General features: G+C 59.7%; 2 protein-coding genes and 1 long non-coding RNA gene across 8 annotated transcripts; 1 reads left to right on the forward strand and 2 right to left on the reverse strand.

The window, feature by feature from the left end:
• PPFIA3 (PTPRF interacting protein alpha 3) lies at window positions 1–17683 on the reverse strand. The gene is made up of 29 exons (XM_056796758.1): window positions 17445–17683; window positions 15050–15411; window positions 14218–14319; window positions 13931–14095; window positions 13542–13616; window positions 13322–13399; window positions 12809–13024; window positions 11231–11377; window positions 10897–11031; window positions 10733–10816; window positions 10408–10539; window positions 9257–9319; window positions 8973–9052; window positions 8225–8372; window positions 7813–8039; window positions 7442–7688; window positions 6409–6551; window positions 5613–5743; window positions 5404–5500; window positions 5160–5241; window positions 4781–4981; window positions 3983–4045; window positions 3809–3835; window positions 2970–3145; window positions 2600–2697; window positions 2126–2301; window positions 1969–2037; window positions 1686–1857; window positions 1–1014 (listed from the first exon to the last, which is right to left on the reverse strand). The coding sequence occupies exons 2-29, from the start codon at window positions 15299–15301 to the stop codon at window positions 953–955; spliced, it is 3648 nt and encodes a 1215-aa protein (XP_056652736.1). The 5' UTR covers window positions 15302–15411; window positions 17445–17683; the 3' UTR covers window positions 1–952.
• LOC107649095 (uncharacterized) lies at window positions 10931–14100 on the forward strand. 4 transcript variants are annotated; one of them, XR_008911703.1, is made up of 5 exons: window positions 10931–11048; window positions 12377–12460; window positions 12818–13190; window positions 13575–13637; window positions 13964–14100. It is a non-coding gene; the product is annotated as an uncharacterized LOC107649095 (long non-coding RNA). The 4 variants fall into 4 exon arrangements; XR_008911705.1 differs by having other exon boundaries at window positions 12965–13190; XR_008911702.1 differs by lacking the exon at window positions 10931–11048 and having other exon boundaries at window positions 12064–12460.
• Window positions 17684–18521: 838 nt separating the features above from the next.
• LIN7B (lin-7 homolog B, crumbs cell polarity complex component) lies at window positions 18522–22449 on the reverse strand. Of its 3 annotated transcripts, none has more exons than XM_056796762.1 (6): window positions 22297–22449; window positions 21600–21718; window positions 20914–20985; window positions 20369–20578; window positions 19838–20001; window positions 18522–18684 (listed from the first exon to the last, which is right to left on the reverse strand). In XM_056796762.1, the coding sequence occupies exons 1-6, from the start codon at window positions 22331–22333 to the stop codon at window positions 18663–18665; spliced, it is 624 nt and encodes a 207-aa protein (XP_056652740.1). In that variant the 5' UTR covers window positions 22334–22449; the 3' UTR covers window positions 18522–18662. The 3 variants fall into 3 exon arrangements, with proteins under 3 accessions (XP_056652740.1, XP_056652739.1, XP_056652741.1); XM_056796761.1 differs by having other exon boundaries at window positions 21600–21721; window positions 22297–22386; XM_056796763.1 differs by having other exon boundaries at window positions 18522–20578; window positions 22297–22404.
• Between the last annotated feature and the right edge of the window lie 1004 nt (window positions 22450–23453).

Here is a 23453-nt window from a genome sequence, read left to right on the forward strand (position 1 = left end):
TTTCGAAACAGTTTTCTTTCACCAAGATCACTGACATCTGAGGTGGGGGCACGAGGACGGAGGGGGCCCATCCCCTTCCCCCGCCCTTGCCCCGGCGGATTCTCCCATGCAAAACAGAAACAAAAAACAAAACAAAACAAAACAAACCGGAGCCCGCGGAGAAGACCGGGGACTGGGCAGGGAAGGGACACCTAGGTTCCTCCTCTCCCTTCGTCCCACTCCCCGGAATAACGGGTCAGGGGGAGGGCAAGACGAGATCCAGAATACGCGAGACACACGGACAGGGAAAGGGGCCCCCAAACCCCACCCCCAAAATGCCTGCCTGGATAATCGGGACTTTGAGGCGGCCCGGATAATCGGAAAAAACGAGGCTTCCACGTCCCCCCCTTTCCCAAGGAAGGAAAGGGAGGGGGAGAGAGGAGGAGGCGGGGCCTGTAGCAGCGAGTCCCCCGCGGGGGCGCGCCCGGGAGGACTGGGGCCCCAGGACTGAAGAGGGGAAGGAGAACTGTGGGAAGGTAGGAGCAAGGGGCGGGTCACGCCCCGCCCCCAGCATGCGGCCCCTGAGGAGGCGAGGTTGAGCTCCCTCTTCCCCTCACTCGGAAACAGAAATAAATTACAAAGTAGCAAAAGGGAGGAGGAAGATTCCAAACTGCCCCCTCCCTTCCCGAAATCCAGTTCACGTGGATTGGCCAGAGGCTGAGACCACGCCTCTCCCTCCTGGTCTGTACAAAATGGTTCAGTCCAGAGAGACTCACTAGTCCCTCCGAACCCGGCCCCTTCCGCGGATGAGTCCATTCTCTTGGAGCGGGGAGCAGAGGCGGACCTTCATCTCCCCCTACTGATGCTCCTCCTGGGCGCGCCCACCTGTACTGGAGGAGGGGGGAGGGCAGGTCAGGAAGCTCGGAAAGCCGTAGTTCCGGTACTCCGGAAGGCCCCCTCACCTGGCTGAGCACTAACAGGAGTATGTCCGCACGGAGACTCCGCCATCCGCCCGCGGGCTCCCCGAAGGAGGGCCTAGGATTGGGGCAGGGGATAAAGTCAGGTGGAACCTCTCTTCCGCCAAGGAGAGAGCCACTTGGTTTGATCCATTTCTATTCCTCCCCGCCCCCTCCCAGTCAGCAACTCTATTAATTAACAGCTGTATGCAAGAACCTCTGAAGACTAGAAAAGCAAGGAGTTCAGAATTTGGGAGAGAACGAAGGCTGTCCTCCCTTTTCCTCGAGAAGCGAGTAAAAAAATCCATTACAAAGGAGATCCTTAAAAAAAAAAAAAACCTCCCCCATGCATCTCCTTATGATCTTCCCACACGCGGGACAGCAGTCTTCCTCAGCCTGCAAATTTGCATTCCTCCGGAGCCCCTTTCCCAACCTCGAGGTTCCAGGGCAGCCCCTTCTTTGTCTTCCTTGTCTCGTCAATCCCTACTTTCACTATCTCCTTAACCCAAAGGACTGATAATTTTCAGAGATTAGGCTCCAGGAATGTACCAGGTCCCCTCCTCCACACCCCATTTCCTCCCCTCCCCGTCTAAGAATGGAGGAGTCCACTGGCAAACGCCCCCAGCCCGCCACAATCCACCCGCCCTAGATCCATGTCCCTCCGCGGATAATGGGCTTTTCCGCCACCTGGTGGGTGCCTCGGGACAGTCCATCTCCGCTTGAAGCCCCAACGGCTGATAGAGAACTCACCGTCGGGCTGCAGTTTACGCAGTGGGAGGCCAGGAGAGCCCAGGGCTCCCGCGGCCGCCGAGCGGAAGTTGGGGGGCAGCATCTCGGCAGAGTCTGGGCTGACTCCGCGCAAGTCCTTCTCTCGGAACATCTTCCGCCACGACGGGGAGCGACTGAAAGACTTGGCGCTGTCCTGGGGAGGAGAAGAGGTAGAGAGCCTTTTACTGTCCAGCCCCTGAGCTGGCAGGGGTTGGCTCCCCTTCCCGCCGCCTCCAGACGAGCACCCAGCCTGGGAGGCGCCTACCTCGTCCAGCCTCCGATCAGTGCCCATGGAAATGAGGTTCCCGAACTCTTTCTCCAGCAGCTGTCGGGCCTGGGAAGACAGCGTTGGTGAGCAGGCTGGCATTGCCTCATACTTTCCGGCCGCACCCGCCACCCCCCAGGCTGGCAGTCAGCCCGACCTGTGCGTTTTGTGTCGGGATCTGCAGCAGCAAGGCCAGGTCTGAACAGTCGAAGGTCTCGTCCAGGGCCAGCAGGGCCCCGTGCACGCCGCTCTCAGACAGGTTTCCAGCAAACTCCTTCAGCCCCAAGCCTGAAACCCAGCCCATCACCCGCTCATTCGACCACACCATCACGTCTGAGGAAAATGGAGGAGAGGTAGCCTTGAATGCCAACACCGACCCAACCCTCTCAGCCCATCCATAGGGAGCCCTTGAGGGGAGGGGTACAGAGCCTTTGCCAACACCAATCCCACCGCCCCTGCTCAGCTCATTGGACCCCACCGTTATGGCGGGTGGCAGGAGCTCTGAATACTAACGCTGAACCCCAGATTTCCCTCCAGCTCTTTCCTGGCTGGGTCCTTACCCTTACCCAGCCCACATCTTTGAGGAAGGGAGTCTGAGCCCTGAACGCCAGCACCAGTCCCCCAGTCGCACCTCTCACGTGGCTCTGACTTTCCTCTCGCCTCCGCTCCAGGTCTTTCCGGTCATAGTTGAGCCTCTTCAAACACATGATCCCATAGTGGAGACTCACTCTGTGGAGGTTAGGGCCAGAAGAGTGGTTGGGTTAAGTATGGCAGTGGGGAGGAGCTAAGGTCCAAATCCCTTAAGGGGCGGGTACTCCCCGAAAACTTGTGCTTTAGGTTGGCCACCAAAGCCCTTGGCCACTGCATCTCCCCTCTCCCCACAGTGGACACTGTATTCTGCCCACCCCACGGCCATGGTACCCTCCCGTGGGCGGGACTTCCCAAGAGCTAGTTTTCTTTGGCCATCGCCTCCCCAGGGGCACGCCTAGGCCGGCCCCCACCTGTGGAAGCTGTCTACCATCTTGAGCTGGCCTCGAAGCTCTTTCTTGTTGAGGTGGTCGAGCATGCGAGCGTCAACTAAGGATTCCATGAAGTAGCTGCGGTACTGGGGCAGCCCCAGGCTGGGCAGCCAGTCGTTTCCCACCCACTCGTGGTTCATGTCGCCGTAGGCCAGGATCTGGGGCCGGTGGGGAGTGGGGAGTGCACAAACTCAGGAACAAGGATGAGATATTGAGAGGTCCAACATCTCTCCCTTTCCTGCATTGGCCCCTTCCAAGAACTCCCCCATCTCAACGCAAAGGAACTATCCTTGAGCTAAGCCCCCTCATACCTAATGGAAAAGTCCGCCGACTCCCCCATCCGGAGAATGGGATAGTACAACTGATAGTCTCCCTCTCTTCTTCAACCTCAACCCCTAGTAGGAAAGCTCGCTATCGAGAGAATGAGCTAATCTTCAATTCTCCTCCCTCCCCCACAATGGAAACAACCTTCATCTACTACACAGGAAGGATCTTGACAATGGTTCCTCCCAGCACTTCTTCCCCCTCCAAACGCGATGATAATGGAACATTCCAGAGCTCAGGCACCATGCAACCCGCGGTGATAATGGTTCAACCCAGAGTGAGCCTTCCCCCTCCCTCGACGGTAATGGAACGTTCCGCGGCGCAGTAATGCAGCCAGCGCAGGCGCACACAGAGTCTGATGAGAATGGTTCAATCCAGAGCGTCTCCCTCCCCTGTTCCCCCCCAGCCCACGATGACAATGGAACGGCTCAGGCAGGGGCAGGAGCGGGGAGAAAGTGAAGGAGCCATGCAGTCCGCGCAGGCGCAGACGGGATCACCTGCTCCCAGCTGATCTCCTTGGGCTCCTGGCGCCACAGCCGCGGGGAGCGCGAGGGGAGAGGCGAGAAAAGGGGAGGGGGCGGGTTACGGCGCGGGAGGGGCCGGGATGGAGACCGGTCACCTCCCTTTCCTCCCTCCCTTGTCCCCGCCCTCTCCGTGCTGGTTACACTCACTGGCTTAGTGGCGGCCGTGAGTGACTCCATCTCCTCGTGGGTCATCCAAACGTTGCCGGTGCACTGCAGGAGGTGGGAGTGGCATTAGGAGCGAAGCCCCGCAGGCCAGGCCCCTCCCTGGACCGCGGCGTGGGACCAGGAGGGAGGGGGCGGACCCTGGCGGCTCCCTAAAGCTCCAGGAGGATTCGCACCTAGTGGGACGGGTGGGAGAGCGCTGAGCTCACCGTTCCTGCCGCTTTGTGTCTACCATGGTCACCCTGTGTGGCCCTCTGGCTCTGGCATCTCGGGCTCTCCCTGGGCCTCAGTGGGATCATGGATTCTGAACCTCCCAGACCGAACCCCTCATTTTACAATTAAGGGAACTGAGGTACAGGGAGGTCAAGGGCCTTAAAGGAAGCAGGGAAAGTGGCAGGCGCAAGACTTGTGTCTGCTCTCTCTGAGTGCCGGCAGTTAGGAAGTCCTCAGTTCAAATCCCGCCTGCGAGACCCGCCCTGGGCAAGGCGGTTAGCCTCTCCCTCAGTTTCCTCCACTGTAAAGCGAGAAGAATAAGAGCACCCACTGAGATATTCCTAAAGGCACTTGGGAAGTTGAGATGACACCATCCCTGACTGTAGCTGGAGGGCCAGGGACGCTAGTGGGGTCCCCAACACCCAGTCGCCTGTGTCTGTGTTTCTGTCTGTGTCTGTGCCTCTGTCTGTCTCTACCTCTTCTTATTCAACTGGGGGGAGGGGCTGAGCTCTGGGTTCGAAGGAGCCGAGCCTGAGGCCAGGCCCCCGAGGGGCTCCGAGGCGGGCTCACCGTTCGGGAAGAGGCGGGTGCCGAAGGGGAGGTCAGGGACACCATCTCCTGGATGGCCAGCCGGAGCTTGAGCCGGTGCAGGGGGTTGCTGATGCCGATCTCCCGTTGGATTTCCGTGTCAGACAGGTTGGCCATGATGGCCCCGCTCTTCACGTTGGCCCGGCACGCGGCCACATACCAGGCTGGCATCCCCACCCACAGCTGCCCGGGAGAGACGGGAAGAGTCAAGGGAGAAGGGAGGCCAGAGGAAGGAGACAGCGTTCAGAGCCCTGGCCTCCCCGTCCCTCTCCTGCTGCGGGGTGTGTCCCCAGGCCGGGGTCTCCCGGGGCCAGTATTCCCCAGCCTTCCCGACCTGGGGTCCGTCTGGGGGGGCCAATACCTCCAGCCAGGAGACAACGGTGGGTCCATCCCAGGCGGCAAAGGGCAGGCCCTGTCGACAGGCTTCCTCCAAGAGCTCATGCCTGGAGGTTCAAAGACCCAGGGTGAGAGAATTGCCAGGGAACTGTCCTTGGTGCTGCTCCCCAGAGGAGCCTGTCTGGGGCTTCCCCGGCCCTCCAACCCCCTGGAGCCAAGCCAAGCAGAGCCTCAGGCCTCCCCGGCCCCCCAGCCCAAGCCCTGCTCACTTCCTCTTGTTCCTTCGGTCTTTATCTCCAGGAGGCCCTGTGAGCTTTGACAGCCCCAGAGGGTCAGCAGGGGACATCTCGTCGGAGGGGGTGCCGGCTGGGACAGAGAAGGGGGACCAGGAAGGACAGGGAGGGTGAGCCTGGGCCTTGGACTTCTCCCAGAACAGAAAAACTCCCACAGGAAATCCCAAGGAGGGTCCTGGACCTACCCAGAGAGGGCCCGTCTCGGCCTGGAGGGCCTCCCAGGCGGCCCTTCTCCTTCTTGCCAAAGAGGCGGCCAATGGAGGACTTGATGCTCTTCTTCTTGGGGGCCTTATGGAGGGGGTCTGGGGCCCCTTCGCTGTTGTGGGAAGGAGGGGAAAGCGGTGTGATGAGGGCAGTTCCCAGGCCCAGTCCTCCCTGCCATCGAGAGGAAGCAGCTATAGAGTGAGGGTTCTGGGCTCCTCTCTGCCATTAACTTAACCTGTGACCTTGGGCAAGTTTCTTCCCAGTCCCTGGGCCTCAGTTTGCCTGGCTATAAAATAGGAGTTCAGACCAGATTTCAAGGGCTCCCCTGGGTCTTCCATGCTCTGAAGTCCCAGCTCCATCCCAGCCACACTGGGTGGCCTCCAGGTCCTGCCCTCTGGAGACCAGAGGGATGCTGGGAGGCTGGGGTGGGGGTTCTCTGAAGGACCTCAAAACTCTGTCGCTTCTAAAACTATGAGCCTGTGAGCTCCCGACCAAAGGCCTTCGCCGAGTTGTTAGCTAAATGCCTTTTCCACATCCGCACAATAGGCCCCTTTGCCATAGGCGCACAGTAGGGCTAGAGTGGCGAGGGAATAATCAGGAAGAGTCCGGAGGTTCTCTGGAGAGCAGCATGAGCCCTGCCTCTCCATTGTATCACTGGACGTGTCCCTGCCTGGCCCTCTGGGGGAGCTTCTGAACCCTGGACGGGAGCCGGACGCCCAGGTCTGAACACTGTGTGGCCTGGATGGTGCCCCGTCCCCTGGCCTCGGAGAAGCTGACCTGGGCCGTGCAGGGCTCCCGTCCTCCAGGGAGCCCCCAGCCTGCAGAGCTAGGGCCTGGGTCATCTTCTCAAGGCGGGCAGATCGTGGCGTGGGGGGCGGCGTGTCCCCAGAGACCACACCGTCCTCTCTGGGCACGTGGTTCTGCAGACAGAAAGGAACCCCCCCAGCGTCAGGCACTTGCCCTGCCCTCACCCAGGACTCCTAGGACAAGACAGGGGCTTGGGCGGCCACCCCTCCAGTCTGGCCGTGGCTCACTAGGGCTCTCTATTGTCCGGGATTTCCTGCCCCTGATGCTGCTGCAGGACCCAGTCTGGCCCATGCTGCCTCACAGGGGACCCCTTTGGAGGGAGTTGGGAGCTCACGTCTTGGAGAGGAATCCCTGCTCACCCAGAGCGGCCGTTCCCCTCTGGAACCCGAGGTCAGTGGGCCTCAAAGAGTCCCCAAGGGGGGTCTCCTGGAAGCCCCAGCTGTGGTGGAATCTAGGCCTAACACCAGGACCTCGGACAAATGACCGGCCGGCCCTCTGGGATCCCCGAGCCCGTTTCATTCTTCTGAGGCTCCTGGGAACCCCAGACTCGGGGAGAAGGAACCAGGCAGGCAGCATTCTCTTTCTAGGTCACTTCCTCCTGACCGCAGCCCAGCCGTGCAGGGCTCCCTGGGTTCCTTGGGGCTTTCCCGTCCTTCCAGTCAGAATTTGCTGTGACTTCGCCCATCTCCACCTGAGCTACCCCTGACTCCCTGAAAGCCTGGCTGCTTCACTAGGGGGGCACCTGCAGGTTTCTGGGTCCCAAGGCCGGGGACTCATTTCCTGACAGCCCCCGCCCCAGGGCCCCCATGGGGACAGTCTGTGATCCAAAAGAGAGCCCCAGGTGGGGACGAGGGTCTTTGCTGATCCGTTTCAGTAGGGGGGCTCTCCCTGATCTCAAGGGTTGTCTGGCCTCCCAGGCCAGCCAGTCTAGAGAGAGAGGCCACACTGGGTGTGTGTGGCACCCATGGGCCCTTCTGGGGGGCAAGGGGAGCCAAGCACTCACAGGCTTTTCTGCAGTGTTGCTAGTGCTGTTGGCTGGAGCTTCCCGAGCAGGGCTGGGCGGGGCAGGGCGAGGGGTGGAGTGGCCAGAGCTAGGGGGCGAAGGACTGGCCAGGGTGGATGTGGTCAGGGAAGGCGGAAGGGAGCAGCTGGCCCTGTAGCGTCCCAGGGAGTCCAGGCCAGAGCCGGACACCCTGCTCTCCAGCTCCTCTGCCCGCTGCTCCGTTGTCTCCTTCTCCTCCTGGATAAGCCTGGAGGAGAGGAGCACAGGGGCCCAGGATCAGGGCTCAGTCCGGCCGACTTCCTGGCAGTGGCATCCTCAAGGGAAAGGTAGAGCTCAGCCCCACTCCCAAACCCCAAAGCCCAGACTCGCACTTGATTTCCTTATTGATGGCCTCGAGCTGCTCCTGCAGCATGATAGCGAGGGTCTGCACATCCGCCTGCCCACTGGGTGACAGCAGCTCCGGTCCAAACAGACCCTCAGGTTCGTCCTCATCAGAGCCCTCCAGGTCTGCCTCGAAAGGTCCCGCACCAGAACCTGGCCCAGTTCCAGAGCCGGAGGAAGATTCCCGGCCCGCCACTCGGTCTGCCCACTCCTGAGCCTGAGGAAAAAGGAACCCTCCAATGGTCTGTGCAATGTGCACCTGGCAGCACCCCAAGACCCACCCCCACTAGCCTAGGCTCCCCAGCTGGTCATCTCAGGAAAGGAACCAGAGGTGCTGGTCCTGCAGCCCCTCCCCTTCACCCCCAGGGCCGCCGCCTCCAAGCTGTCCCCCAGGACTCAGACCTTGGCTGGCTCATCCTTGGTGCCAGGCCAGCGGCCCCCTCTCTTGCTGACCCGGCCTCCAGGGGCACCATAGGGGTCCAGGTGAGCGCCCGATGGCAGCGTTGGGGCCTGAGAGTAGCGCAGCTCCAGAGCACTGCCGGGGAGGGACCTGCGGGGGATAAGAATAAGAAGGGGCTTAGAGATCCTCCAGGCCAGCCCAGGAAGCCAGGAGTGCACAAGCGCATCGCCCAGGTCATTGGATCCCACTGCCTAGACTTTCCCAGAACAAAGATATTGCCCCAAGGATTCCCAGCAGCCTCTGGGTTCCCCTGACACAACTCCTTGTCTTCCCCCACCTGTTGGGGAAACTGAGGCCCAGAAAAAACTCCAGGCAGAAGAAACATGAAAGTCCTTCAGAATCTGGGAACAGAGGGGCAGCTGGGTGGCTCAGTGGATTGAGAGCCAGGCCTAGAGATGGGAGGTCCTGGGTTCAAATCTGGCCTCAGACACTTCCCAGCTGTGTGACCCTGGGCAAGTCACTTGACCCCCATTGCCTCGCCCTTACCCCTCTTCTGCCTTAGAACCAATACCTAGTATTGACTCCAAGACGGAAGGTGAGGGGTTAAAAAAAGAAAAAAAGAATTTGGGAACAGGCTGGGCCTCCATGGTCCCAAGCTGCCTTTTCCCTCTCCCACCCAGACCCCCTTCCTCCAATGCGACAGGCATTTCAGCCCCCCACCACTGGCCCAGTGGGGTTCCCAGGAGTCACCTGGAGTAAGAGGAAGGCGGCCGCCCTCGCAGCTGGTCGATCTCCATCTGCATCCGCTCCATCTCGGCCAGGAGTTGCTCCTGGGGGACAGGGAGGGAGGCGCGAAGGGCGAGGTTTAGCGCGAAGCTCCTCCCCCGTCTAGGCCCCACCTCTGTCCCTGGCTCAGGCCACGCCTCCCCCGCCTCTTCCTGTACCAGTCCTGTGTTCAACCGCCTGGTAGCTCTGAGGTCACGCCCACTTCCCAGGAAGCCCCATCCCTCTCTTGGCTCCGCCCCCAGCCTCACCTTGTTGAGCAGCAGCTCATCCTGAAGCTTCTTCATGCTAGCAATCTCCTCGCTTAGCGTGTTCTGGGAGGAGAAAGGTTAACACGCGGGGCTAGGAGGCTCCAAACGTGGAACATGTGGACCGCTGAGGGCCCCTTCTTTAACCTGCCTCCGGGAAGGGACGCCCCAGCCTGGGATTTGGAGCCTAACGAGGGCGTTAACTGGAGCCCCCAGGGAAAAATTGGGAAAGTCAAGGCAGAGCCCATTTCTAGATCCCTGGCCATGGGGTCTCCAAAGCCCTGGAGTCCTGGGAAGGAGTGGGGCTGGGGTGGGGGGAGAGTGGAGCCCTGGACTAGGAAGGGCAAAGGCTTCTGGCCCCCTTTCTCTTGGAACCCGCCATTCTATCCTGTGGGAGAACGGGATTTGTGGAAAGGAGGCACACTTCCCTGGAGCTGCCTAGGATCTTCCGGAGTGGGGACCCACAACCTCCTTATGCTTCTGCCCAGCCAGCCCTTACTATCGCCCCAGGATTTCCTGGAAACTCCCCTCTCCTACCCCACCTGATGGCCTCTCACCTTCTCTACTTCATGACTTTCCCTGCTTCCTCTGCCTCTGTCTCGAGTCTCTAACTCTATCTTTGACTCTCCGTGTGTCTCTGACTCTATCTCTGCCTCTGTCCAATCTCTTCCAACCTATTCTCCACAGACTTTGGGAGCTGGAACGTTTTTCTCAGTTGGACTCTGACCCTGTCAGTAAACTCTCTAGTGCTTCTAAGAACAGATAAAGCGGCTCCTGCGGCATTGAAATCTCCTTGATTGGCCCCCTTTCCCCCTCAGAGGCACACCCGACTGTGCATCCACAAGGAGCTTCTTCTCTTTGTCTCTAGGGAACCCTCCATTTCCCACTGGGGAGCCTCAGCCCTGATGGTCTTCTGTGCTCTCCCTCCTAACCTGCTCGATTTAGAACCCTCCTTTTCATTCAGGGCTGCTTGAAGGAAGCCTTCTCGGAGGAGACCTTGCTTGATTCCCCTGCCTGGGTGCCTAGACTGCAAGCTCCTCGAGGGCAGGGACTGTGGCCCTGGCTTTGTATCCCCAGTGGCTAGCACAGGAGACACTCTATAAATGCTTGTCCTCTGACAGATCCTGCAAGCATAGGGCGAGCCTCCTACCCACCTTCTCCTCCAGTGCCCCCATGCGCTCTTTGAGGTGCAGCTGCAGCCGCTCATTGGACTCGCTCAGCAGCTTGTCCACTGTGTCAGAGAGACGCTTGTTGTGTTCGTCATTCATCTTCTCCCGCTGCCGGGCCTGGAGAAGGGGCAGGGGCCGGAGCCCCTGGGTGAGCTGCCTGCGAGCGAGCAAACTGCTTCCGTTCCTCCCTCTCCTCCTCTTTCCCTTCTTTCTTCCCTCCTCCTCCCATTCGTCCACTTCCACCAGCCTCCTCCAGGAGGCCTGGCCCACTGCCTCCTCTCCCTAGCCTTGCCTTGCCAGGAGTACCCACCCTTTGCAGCTCCTGGTTCTTCTCCTCCAATTGTGCTTCCAGCTGCCTCAGGCGCTCCTCAAAGTTCCCATGGCGTTCCTCCGCCTGCAGCGGGGACCAGTTGAGTGGTCTGCCCCCTCCCCACCTCCCAGGCCAGATCCTGCCCTCCAGAGCCCCTTCCCCACCTTGCTGAGGGCTGCTACCCTCTGCGCCAGTTGTGCCTCAATCTCGGGCAGTGTTTCCGCCTTCTGCAGCGTCTGAGCTAGTTTCTGCTTCGCATCCTCCAGCCACTCTGCCAGCTGGCGGCCCTTTTCCTCGCTCTGTGGAGCAAGAGACTGTGAGTTGGAGATATGCAAACATATTCAGGCCCCATCACTGCCCCAAACCAGATGAACAGGAATTCCATGGATAAATCTGAGTCCTGGTCTGGGTTTATCCTAGACAGAGCCCCCTCCTGCCATCCCAAGCTCAGCCAGGAGTTAACCCCTCCCTTGCTGAGGCCCTGCCTCCTGGTCCCACCTGGCGGTACAGAGATTCCTTGCTGGCTAGCTCATTCTCCAACTTGTCATTGGCATCATGGAGTGAGGTGGCCTCCCGCTGTGCACTCAGGTACCGCTTCTCCAGCGTTGTGATCCTCTCTTCCATATCCTCTCTCTGTGCCAACGCCTGTGGGGGACAGAAGTGGCTTGGAAAATGGAACCTCTCACTGTCTTAGCCATCCCATAAATCTCCTTGGGAGATTCTGGTGACCATAACTTCTATCAAGTCCTGGGGCAGCCAAGACCCTGAATCAAGGGGCTCTTATAATGGGAAATGTGGTCCCAGGCAGCTAGATGACTCCATGGATAGAGAACCAGGCCTGGAGTACAGGGAATCCTGCATTCAAATCTGACTTCAGACACTTCCTAGCTGTGTGACCCCAGGCAACTCACCAAGTCACTTAATCTCAATTGCCTATCCCTTACCACTCTTCTGCTTTGAAACCAATACTTAGTATCAATTCTTAGAAGGAAAGGAAGGAAGGAAGGAAGGAAGGAAGGAAGGAAGGAAGGAAGGAAGGAAGGAAGGAAGGAAGGAAGGAAGATAGAAAGAAGGGGAGGGGAGGGAGGAGGAAGGGAGAGAAGGAGGGAATGAAGGAGAAAGAAAGAAAGAAAGAAAGAAAGAAAGAAAGAAAGAAAGAAAGAAAGAAAGAAAGAAAGAAAGAAAGAAAGAAAGAAGGAAGGAAGGAAGGAAGGAAGGAAGGAAGGAAGGAAGGAAGGAAGGAAGGAAGGAAGGAAGGAGGAAGGAAGGAAGGAAGGAAGGAAGGAAGGAAGGAAGGAAGGAAGGAAGGAAGGAAGGAAGGAAGGAAGGAAGAAGAAAGAAAGAAAGAAAGAAAGAAAGAAAGAAAGAAAGAAAGAAAGAAAGAAAGAAAGAAAGAAAGAAAGAAAGAAAGAAAGAAAGAAAGAAAGAAAGAAAGAAAGAAAGAAAAAGAAAGAAAGAAAGAAAGAAAGAAAGAAAGAAAGAAAGAAAGAAAGAAAGAAAGAAAGAAAAAAGAAAGGAAGGAAGAAGAAAGGAAGGAAGAGAAAGGAGGGAGGGAGGGAGAGAGAAAGAAAGAAGGGAGGGAGGGAGAAAGAATTTGTCAGGCACTGTGCCAAGCACTTTAGAAATATCTCATTTCATCCTCAGGAAAACCCTGGGAGGAAGGAGCTATTTTACACTTCAAGAAACTAAGGCAGAGGATTCAAGGGATTTGCTAAAGGTCCCAATCTAGTAAGTGCCTAAGGCTGGATTTGAAGTCATCTTCCTGATTCCAGACCCACCACCACCTAGCTGCCTAGGTGAGGATTCTACAGTACCAGCTTGAGGCATCACAGGAAATGGTGCCCCTGAATCCTGGAACCCTTTCCTAGACTATCATGGAAAATGTAATCCCCCATTCTGCCTCTAGAGGGAGCCAAGAGTGAATTGGGCCAAGAGTTTAGAAGCTCCAGTCCACAGGGCTGTTTTGGGAATAGCTAAACTGCATGCTTGGCTGAGCTCAGGGCTGGCTGCCAACCGCCGGGGAGGGAGGAAAAGAGGCAGAACCCCACCCCACCCCCACTTCCCAGACTCATTCACCTCTTTAAGGTCGCGCTGAAGCTTGAGGCCAGCCTCCTCGGCTTTGCCCAGCTCCCGGTGGGCGGCCCCCAGCTCTTCCTCCAGCTGTCCCATCTGGCGGCAGAGGGCAGCCAGGCGTTCCCGAAGTTGCCCAGTCTCGGCCCGTTGTCGCTCCAGGGCTTCTTCCAACTCCACCACTCGGCGGTTGGGTTCCCCCACAAGCCCGTTCACCAGAGACTGTGCCCAAGGAGGACCAAGACCCAGAAGAAGAGAGACAAGAGCGGGTCACAGGGAAGTGGGGTGAGACATCAGCAAGAGAGAGACACCGGAGAAGTCAAAGAGAGCAGCAGAAACATGGAGAGAGGGCAGAGATGCCAAAGGAGATGCAATAGGCAAAGATGGGGTAAAGAATCTGAAGAGACTGGGGGGGGGCCCCGCTGCGCGGAGTCATTTAGACTTGGGCGCGGTGATGAGGTCAGTAGGATTAGGGGGGTGGGCGCCGCTTATGTGACCTGGGGGCCAAGGGGGCCTCACCTGCCCATCTGTTTCCTTCCCCGCCTCCTCCAGGCCGGAACGCCGGCCCCTAGACAGCTGCTCCCTCAGGTTTAGAGACTGGAAGAGAGGTGCAAGGGTCAGGGAGTCCCAGTAGGGTGATGCACCACCCCTCCCCTTTGCCGCATCCGCTTTCCCAGCCTAGCGTCATCCCAGACAAGCTCTGCTCCCACCTGCCCCTGGACCCTTGCCCCGCCCCCACCTCCTGGCCACTCAGCTCCAACTCTTCTTCCAGCACCGCCACCCGCTCCAGGGCCAGTCGGAGGCGCTCCCGCACCTGATTGGGGAATGAATAGAGGTCAGACCCCGCCTCTCCTTCACCAGACCCTCAAACACTGCCCTCCTGTCCCCTCTCTTTTTAGCCCCGCCCTCCATTAACCCCGCCCCTGGGCTGAGCTTCCATTCCCCCACCCTGGGGCAGGGCCGCTCCGTCTGTCCTCAGCCACGCCCTCCATTAGGCCCCGCCTCTCGCCGTCTTATGAGCGGGGCTCCCCTTACTTTCACCACCTTCTAGGCCCCGCCCCGCCCCGCCCCATCCCGGGGGCCGAACTGTCTTAGCCCCGCCCCCACGTGGCCCTTGGTCCCGCCCACCTTTTCATCCAGTGCCTTGTGATGCTCGAACAGAGACTTGAGGGCCTTGAGCACTTCGACCTCAGAGGAGACCCCAGCCGGGGACTGGGCCTGGCGCTTCACGACTGTCATGCGTAAGGAGCGCTCGTGTCGGGACACCAGGCACTCCAGGTGCTCCAGCAGCAGCTGAGGGGGCCGTGAGTTCAGATGTCAGAGCAGGGACCTTCCCCCTGAAGTGGAGACAGGACACCCTCCAACCCATCTCAGCCCCACCCAGGGGTGCCCCCCGCCTGATCCTGCAGCCCTACCCGGGTGTTGTTGCGCTCGGCCTTCAGCTCGGCGATCTCCTCCTCCCGCTCCAGAAGCTGTTCCCGGCACAGATTCAGCTCCTTGGTCAGGGCAGCAAATTCCTGGGGGAGCAGCGAGTCCCTCCGGTCTATGGTCTGGCCGCGTCCCCTCAGACTCCGCCCCCTGCTGACCCCCTTGGCTCCCTCCCGGTGCCCCATCCACATGGCCAGCTGGCTACAAGATGGGGCAGTTCCTGGCCAAGTCCCTGCCCTTAATCCTGGCCGGCTTGGTGCATTTCCTGTTCGCCCTTTGCTGCCTGTCAGAGGAATCGGGCTGGGCCCTGGGATCTCAGGCACATAGAGAATTCCCGGTAAGAAAAGTCCCTCTATCAAGGCAGGCCAGCACTTCCTCAGGATCTTGGAGTCCTGGAGAGTTGCCTGAATCCAGGTCACACAGCAGGCAGCGGGGGTCAGAGACAAGACTTGAACCTGGGTCTTCCAGGCTGAGGCCAGCTCTCTCTCCACCAAGTCGAGCTGCCTCTCAGACTTAGTTGACATAATCCTGGTCTTATCGTCTGAGCAGAAGGGATCATAGGATTGCAAAGAGGGCAGCTACTTAGAAATAATCTGGCCGATCGGCTCCCTTAAAGCCCACAACAGTCCTGCCCAGCGAGAGGACCTGCTGCTTCAAAGCCAGGGCTTGCCACCCTCCTCTTAGCCCATCACGAAAGCCAACCTGGTTAGGGGGATCCTTGCCTCTCCCTTGCAGGAGAATGCTCTCCCCCAACTATTTGCAGCCAGCCAAGACCACAGCAAGCCCTGTCCCTCTGGGGCCCCCACCAAGGCCCCCTACCTGGGGTAATGCTATGCTGAGTTGCCGTTGCAGTGAGTCCTTCTCATGCCCCAGTTCTCGAAGGCGTAACTGGGCTGTAGCCAGTCCATCCTGGGCCTCCCGAAGGGTCTCCAGGAGGCGCTCACGCTCTGTGAGCATGGTGACCATGAGACGCTCCAATTCACCACCCGCTGCCCCTCCTGCCTCCTCTGGGCCCAGGGCTGAGCCACGCCGGGCATCTTCACTGATGGTTGGCATCACCTCACACATCATGGTGGCAGTGCCAGACCCACCAACAGGGGGCACTAAGGAGGGAGAAGCTGGAATAAGTGCAGTGGAGGAGGCTCAGTCCGTGGGTGGTCTTAGAATAAGGAAGAGGAATCCTGGGGGGGCACAATGGGACAGAGAAGAGGGCAGTATATTAATTATGACAAATTGTGATTTCACATAATCAAATCACAGGACCATCAGATGAGAAGCTGAGAGTTGGGGGGAAAAAACTTCAGAGAGTATCCAGTCTGATCTTTTGATTTTACAAATGAGAAAAGGGACTGTCCCAAGAGCATATAGGTAGAATGTGTTCTTGGATTCAAATCCCAGCAGTAAATTCTAGCACGGGGATTTGAACCCAGATCCTCTTAATCCTGCTCTGATCATTTCAGGTTCACTCTCCAGGTATCCAGCTCCCTCAGGGACCCAGTAGGAAGGAAACAAGGGGCGGCCCTTCTAGGGAGTAGTGGGTGTGGCCTTGGGAATGAGGTGAGCCTGTCTATCCTCCCTGTGGTGGCATCAGGTCAGACGGGTCTGGTTGGAGGGCAGGAGGGTGGAGGAGGCCAACACTTTCAGCCTGTTCTTTTCCCCAGCAGTTTAACTGGTTTGGGGAGTCCCAGGGGCCAGTTCTGCCCCATCTGCAGGTTAGATCTCTGAGGAGGTTGGAGTGAGAGGAAGGAATGCCTGTGCCCCAGTGGGGTGGCAGCTGGGTCCCAGACAGCTAGAGTCTGCCATCCTCTTCCTCCTCCTCATCTCCATCAAACAGCACCGAAGAATAGAACTTATACACACTCCCTTCCAGCTCAGTAAGCAGAACACAGACAGGCCTGAGACAGGTGGACTGTCCCAAGATACTCAGGAGGCCAGCCTGAGAAAGGTTTCTGGAGCCTTAGAAGCCCATAGAGTCAGCCTGGAAACAGGACAGCTTGGGATCTACTGTCCTGGAGCACCCAGCATATAAAATGCATGCAGCAGGAGTACATCTAGAACACAGGACATAACTAGGATGCCTAGAACATGCCAGAGCCCTGGGACAAATCCAGAATATGGCACACAGCTGGAACATATATAAAGCAGAGCATATGGCTAGCTGAGTCTAGAACACAAAAAGTGGGTGGAACACATTCAAAACATAGACATATATGGCTCAGTCCCGAAGATCTGCCCCCCAAACACACACACACACACACACACACACACACACACACACACACATACATCCCTTAAAGGCCTTGAGTGAAGGAGAGATGCTGGCTAGAGTGAGGCCATAGCCCCAATGGCCATCACTCAGACCCTAAGCACCTGGAGCTGGGCCTCTGTAACATGCCAGTCCTGAGAGGACATCTAGTTCCCCCAGAGGGCAAGGGGCCTGGGGGAAGGGGATACCTGTGTCCCTAAGGAAACAAGGAACGGTGGCTTTGACGCCTGTCTCCCTGAGGGGGGCAGGTGGCTGCAGTCCAGACCTCTGGGTCCTGGATGGCTCAAAACAAGCCTAGAGACTGGGAGCTTGGGGGAACGGGAAGGTCTAGCCAAGCCGGTTTCACCATGGACAGCTCCAAGCCTGGGCCTGAGGCCAGAGCCTGGGACCGGCCAGATGATCCCGCCTAAGGGCCTGAGCCTAGGGTTCTAGAATGGGGCCGCTGGCCAAAGATGGGCGGAGATGAATGAAGCGGGTGCGGCTCGGGGGGAAGCCAGGACGCATGGGTCCCGGAGAAGGGAAAGATGGAAGCGGGGGAGCTATACAGTGGGGGCTGGGGGAAGGGACTTCTGGCTCCCCGAAAGGACAAGGGCTGGGGCTTGGATGCCTAGGTCCCCAGCGTATTCTCAGGGAGTCCAAAATATCTGGGTCCCTGAGAGGGGACCCAGGAAGCCTAGACTCCGTGGTCCCTGAGGGGCATTGGGGCAAGTAGAGACGCCGGCCCAGGTTCCTGCAGGATGTGGGGGAGGCCGGGATGTTTGGATCTCTGGAGGATGTCAGAGCGAGAAGGGACGCCCGGCCGTCCTGGTCCCTGCGGGGTGCCCGAATGCCGGGGTCCCTGCGGGACGTCGGGGGGGGGGGGGGATAGCCGGGACGCCAGGGTCTCTGCGGGACGTCGCGAGGCCCGGACTCCGGGGTCTCCGGGGTCTCCGGGACTCCGTCTCTTACCTGATCGGGTGGCGGCGCTGGGGCTGCGGCGGGGGCGGGGGTGGCGGGAGCCCCGAGGAGGCCGGGAGGGGCCCCCGCCTTCCTGTCTTCCTGCCTTCCTGCTTTCCCTCTTTCCCCGGCTCGAGGTCTCGCTGTCTCCCCTCCCTTCTTCCCTCCCTCCCTTCTGCTCTCGCCGCCCGCCCGGCGCTGTCTCTGGGTCTCGACGTCTCTGTCTCTGTCTCTGGGTTGCTGTCTCTGTCTCTAGGCCCCGGCTTGGGCTCCCCCCTTGAGGCCGCAGCCGCCCCCTCCCCCGCCCCCCTTGCTCCCCCCAAAATCCAGCAGCCCCCTCCCTGCACTCCCGGGGCCGCGGCCCCTTTAACAGCCGCCTGACGGACGGCGAGCTCGAGCCAATGGGGGGGTAGCACTGGGCCCGGCGAGCCCGAGGGACCCGCCCCTCGGCAGGGCGGGCGGGGGGTGGGGGTGGCACCGACCAATGACCATGTTCAGGAGGCGTGGCTCCGCTCGGAGCCGAAGCGATGATGTCACCGCCGAGGCGCGCGAGCCCGAGGCTCCCTCAGCCCCTCCTTCGCAGAGCTCGGGACCGCGCTGCGGGGGCGGGGGCGAAGAAGGAGGGGAAGGTGCGGAGATTCGCCCACAATGCACTGCGTGCTCCCCTCCCCACCCCCCACCAGCATCTTCCGTCTGGGCGGGGAGCCGAGGGCACGGACATTGATTGGATGCTGAGGGAGACCCGGGACGGGGGAAGGGAGGTCCCCTCCTACGGTCCTGGGGGTTTCCCCCTCAGACCAGAGGCTTCCTCCCTCTATCAGTGGGCTACTCCAAGCCTCTTCCCTTGTTCCAAGGTGTTCCCCACCTCCAACACCTCCATTCAGCACCTCTTCCCACAGTCCTCCCCCCTCACTTACTCAGGGCCTCCTCCTCAGTATAGCCTCTCCCATGAGACTCTGACCCCTCTCCCTGAAACACCCCCTGCTTCCAGCTCGGGCCCTTCTCCCTAGGACTATGGCCTCCTGGTGAAAACCTGGGGACTGTCCCCCTCTGATCCTGTGGCAGAAAGGATAGACAGGCAGACACGGAGCCGGGAAAGAAGAGCTTTAAATAGGGTCTAAGGAAAGACTGGGTCAATAAATAATACTGTACAGAGGGGCCAGAGAGGGCTAAGCGGGAGAGAGGGCTCATAGTCAAGGGTTGAGGACCAGGAACCAAGTCCAGGAGAGCTCAGCCTCGAGACTCCAGGGACCTGTGTGGGGAGAAGAGGGGGACGGAGAGAGAGAGTGTAAGCAGAGAGAGCATTGTAAACCCCAAATAGCTTTGTAAGGTCCAAGGGGCAAGAAAGGTGACTAGCTGGGCTCTTCAAGTGTGCACAGTGTTTTGCACGACTAGGGCCATTTGAGCCTCCCCCCCCCCCCAAGGTAGATACTACTAGCCATTGACCTTGAGTGCTCAGGGGAGATATGAAGTGCTTTGCCCCTAACCACTGAGATCACTGGTGTTTATGACAGATTCATGCTCAGGTCTCTCTGGGTTCATGTCCCCTGGCTCCTCTGGGCTCAGGGGACTCTCAGGGGTTCTGGAAGCTCTCAGATGGCTGAGGAAAGACAGCACAGTCTAGACCAGGGGATCTTAACCTGGGGCCCACAAATGGACACCCCCGAGCCCCTGACTTGGGCGAGGAACCCTAAATTCCATCTCTCTTTTCACTGCCTTCTTGCTGGAATCTTGTACGTCCTGCCATTGTACGTGTGAGCCAAAAGCATGCCTCTGCGGAGGGGTCAATGAGTTTAGCAGCCAGGGCCAAAGGGGTCAGTGACACACCCTTTAAAAGGCCCAGAGCCTTCGTTCTGGCAGAAACAGAGAGCTGCATTCTACGCCCTCCTCCAGTATTTACTAGCTGGACACACAGGTGTTCGTGACTCCGAGCCTTGGTTTCCCCTTTGTAAAATGGGCCACAAAGTCCCTCCGTATTTGCACGGCCCCTTCTTGAAAGCAAGAGCCTGTGTTTTGTTGCAGCCTGAGCACTTAAGACAGTGCCTGGCCCATAAATAAATGCTAGTCAATCGACTGAGTGACCTCCGTGCCCGCCTCACTGGCTAATTGGGACAAGCAAATGAAATAATGGCTGTCCAATGGTAGATGCAGGGTACTGCTATGCCTGGGGGCTCTCGAACACTTGGCAGGCCAACAGCGATCAGGGGACGTGAGAAGGCTTAAGGGGCACAATGGGGGCTTGGTTCCTCTTGGGAACGGTTAGGAGGCTTGGCAAGAGCTAAGGAAGACTTGGTAAGGGGCAGAGGGGCTTGGCAAGGGTAAAGCAGTAGGGCAGGATTAAGGGGCAGCTGGCAAGGGCTAATGGGCCTGGGGAGGCTACGAGAACGGTAATAGCTGCCTCTCACGAGTAGCTCTGATGCTGCTGGCGCCGCCGAGCTGAGCGCATCTTCTCGAACCGGGCCTCCATCTCCTCCAGCACGCGGGGCGTGTACCGGACGACCAGCTTGACGGTGCCTTGAGCGGCCTTGAGCAGCTCCACGGCCTTCTCGTGTTGCTCTCCTTCCACACTCTGTCCGGGGAGATCCCCATCCAACCAGGCCGCTCCCTGGAACCCTTCCCCAATGCTGCCCTCCCCTTGCTGCTGCCTCCCTCCAGAGGGCCAGTTCCAGGCTCCCCAAAGAGCCTTCCTCAACCCCGTGGACCTCCTCCTCCTCCTCCTCCTGGGAGCCTTCCTACAAGAACTACAATTGGGAACCTTGGCTACAAATCCTGATTTGGCTCCTGCCTCCCAAGGGAAGCTGGGGTGCACCTCTCCCCTCTGGGGTCCTACTGGTGAAAGGCTGGGGGTGCTTGGTTTTTTTTCTCCCTGTCTTATTCCCAGCTTCCCAGACCATCCCAAGCCTCTCCCCCGGCCCAGGGCTTTGTGGGCAGCTCACCACTCCATTGACGGAGAGTAGCTGGTCCCCTCTCTTGAGGCCGCCGTGTCGGTCAGCCACACCACCAGGAATGACTCGGGAGATGTAGATGGGGGAGTTCTGCTCTTTCCCCCCCATGATGTTGAAGCCCAGGCCCTCATCTGTCCTAGGCAGCTCGACCACCCGGGGGTGGGCATGGCCCTCGCTGGCAGCAAAGGCCGCTACCGTGGCCTGGAAGGGACAGGAGCCAGAGGCCAAGGTCCCTGAGGGAACAGGGGCTGTGGCATGGGAGGGGACCCCCAAAGGGGATGGGAAGCTCCTCCAAAGAGGAGGCAGCACCTTCGCCCCTGGGGGGGAGGGAGAGACTTGGGAGGGCATGCCTGGGTCCCTGAGGAGCTGGGGGTGCAGAAGGGGACATTTGGGTCCCTGAGGAGCTGGGGGTGCAGAAGGGGACATTTGGGTCCCTGAGGGGGGAAGGGACACAGAGGAGGGACTCCTGGGTAGCCCAGAGGAGAGGGGCCCAAGGGAGAGGAGGGGATTTCTGGGTATCTGAGGCCTGGATTCACCTTGGCTGTGGCGTGAGCCCGGATCTCTGCGCTGCCGGTGATATCCAGAGTGTCATAGAGCTGTTCGTACACCTGAGGAAGTGGGAGGCCTCAGACCCTGGCCCAGGGCCCCAGCCCGGGACCCAGCCCTCAGCTCACTCTAGGACCTCAGGGACCCCTAGAAACTACAGTGCCAACAAATGGTCAAGCAGGCCTGGGCTTTACATAGCCAGTGCTCCTTCCTCTGGCACTAAGGGGAGGTGGAGGATTGAGGATGGCAGGTGTCCCCACTCCTCGAACCTTTCCTGGAAGGGGAAGGGAACGAGCATGTATTAAACACCTTCACAGATACGATCCTCACAACCCTGGGATGTAACAGGTATTATTGTGCCCATTTTACAGTTTAGAAAACTGAGGTAGACAAGGGTTAAGTGATTTGTCCGGGATGACAGCTGATAAGAAGTCTTAAGTCCTGAACTCAGAAGTCTCTCCTCCCTGCAGTCCACAGCAGACCGAGGTGTTCCCTGACCAGGGCATCACGCGGGACGCCAAGCAGCGCCCCACGACCCAGGAGGCAGCTAGAGAAACTACGGACTCCAGCAGTCTGTGGGCTGAAGAAGCTGGGGAGGGGGCGCCCGGGGCGCGGGGCTTGCTGGGAGTTGTAGTCCGGCCCGCGAGGGGCTGGCCGGCTCCAAGAGCTTGCTCACCTCTCGGATGGCTGAGCAGAAGCGACTCTGCAGGACTCGCTGGAGGGCCTGCAGCTTCTGGGGGGGCAGCTCCCCGCTGCGCTGGAGGCGCTCCAGGAGCTCCACTGCCCGGGACACGTCTGCTGGGGGGCGGGGGGAGGCAGAGAGAGAGAGAGAGAGAGGGAGAGACTCGAGGAGACAGGGACAGGAACGGGGGAGGCGGGAGGAAGACAGAGCCAGGGGTGCGGGAGACAGACAAGGATGGAGGAGGCAGGGACAGGGCTGGGGGCGGCAAAGACGCGGAAGAGGGAGACAAGCGGACGGATGGAGGAGGCAGGGACGAGCGAGGGACAGACGGAGACAGAAAGACAAGTGGATCCGGAGAGACGCACCCGGAACGAGAGAAGGGCAACGAGCGAGCCAGAGACGGGAACCCGGGACGAAACAGGGCGGGAGGAGGAACAGAGAGATGCAGAGACAGGGAGAGATAACCAGAGATGGGAAAGAGCCGGGGACAGGCAGAGACACGGTGAGATGGGGGAGATGGATAGAGCCAGGGAGGGAGAACGGGAGACCGGGAAAGGCAGGTACACCGAGACACAAAGAGAGCAGAGCAGAGCGGAACGCGGGGCCCCAAAGGCCTCCCGCTGCCAGTGTCACCCCCGCGAGGACAGACCCCTGACCCGCCCCCGCCCGGCCCAGCGCAGCCCGGCCTTACCCCGTTCCAGCCCCAGAGGCTCCGCGAGCGCGGCCATGTCTGCGCCTCCGCCGGGCCCCGCCCGCCCGCCCGGGACCGGGGATGGAGGGACTGATGGGGGGGAAGGAGGGGCTAAGGAGGAAGCCCCGCCCACTAGCCGGTCTGGCCCGCCCCGGCCCGGGATGCTGCCCGCCCACCGCTTTCCTTAGCGCCCCCCTTCCCCCCCTCCCCTGGCAGCCCAGCCGGCCTGGGGCTGGTCACCCTCTCACTACTGCCTTTCCTCCGTGCCGCCTTGCCTGGGCCCCCCTCCCCACTGAGTGTCACCCTCTTCCCCCTGCCTGTCCCTCCCCCTTCCCCGCCCCGCTGCCTGCTCCCACTCTTCGTCCTCTGTCCCTCCTCCTGCTTGTCCCCCCTCTCCCCTTTGCCTGTGCCCTTCCTCCCTCTATCCTCCTCCCTCCCCGCGGTCCGTTCTCTTCACCCTGCCTGTCCCCACTTCTCCATGTCCCCCCCCCCCCCCCCCCCCCCGCCTCCCTCTCCGCAGCTTGTCCTCCCTCTCTCCCCGGATCCTTCCTCCTCTTCTCCCTCTCTCTCTCCGCCACTCCTCACTGGCCCGGGAGCTGTATCGGCCTCCCGCCTCAGTCTGTCCGTCCTCATCTTCGTCTGCTCTCTCGGGCCTGGCCCCAGCGGGGAAAGACAGCGTTAGGGATGGAGGGCAAAGGCTTGAGGCCAGGGAAGCCCTGCAGCGCCCAGAGCTGTCCAGCATAGAAAGGAGCAGGCCCCGAGGCGATGAACGCCCCCGTCTGTCCAGGCCCGAGCTGATCCCGGGTTCTGGCCATCTCCTCGCCCCGCTGTCCTCCCGAGGTGCAAGTCTGGCCTCCGGTTCCCTCTAGTTTTCTCCCTTTGCCCCACACTCTCCTCATGGACACTGTCTCCTCCTCCTCCTCCTCCACCTCCTCCTCCTCCTCTTCCTTCCTTCCTTCCTTCCTTCCTTCCTTCCTTCCTTCCTTCCTTCCTTCCTTCCTTCCTTCCTTCCTTCCTTCCTTCCTTCCTTCCTTCCCCTTCCTCCTCCTCCTCCTCCTCCGGAGCCCTTCCTTCCCTCCCTCCCTCTCCACCTCCAGGTGAGTTCTCTGCTCCCTTTCTCTGTCATTCTCCCTTTTTGGGCGTGTTGTATCCCCTCG

The sequence above is a fragment of the Monodelphis domestica genome, chromosome 4 (genome assembly GCF_027887165.1).
Source record: "Monodelphis domestica isolate mMonDom1 chromosome 4, mMonDom1.pri, whole genome shotgun sequence".
Lineage (NCBI taxonomy): Eukaryota > Metazoa > Chordata > Mammalia > Didelphimorphia > Didelphidae > Monodelphis > Monodelphis domestica.

Coding starts and splice junctions, on each gene's coding strand:
- PPFIA3 (XM_056796758.1), bottom strand. CDS start 15,301: ATGATGTGTGAGGTGATGCCAACCATCAGTGAAGATGCCCGGCGTGGC. Junction 8,373..8,972: donor CCGCCTTCCTCTTACTCCAG/GTGACTCCTGGG, acceptor TATCCCCCGCAG/GTCCCTCCCCGGCAGTGCTC. Junction 1,015..1,685: donor GCGTAAACTGCAGCCCGACG/GTGAGTTCTCTA, acceptor CCCCAATCCTAG/GCCCTCCTTCGGGGAGCCCG.
- LIN7B (XM_056796763.1), bottom strand. CDS start 22,333: ATGGCCGCGCTCGCGGAGCCTCTGGGGCTGGAACGGG. Junction 21,719..22,296: donor GCCTCTGGGGCTGGAACGGG/GTAAGGCCGGGC, acceptor GCCCCCCAGCAG/ACGTGTCCCGGGCAGTGGAG. Junction 20,986..21,599: donor TCTGCTCAGCCATCCGAGAG/GTGAGCAAGCTC, acceptor CCACTTCCTCAG/GTGTACGAACAGCTCTATGA.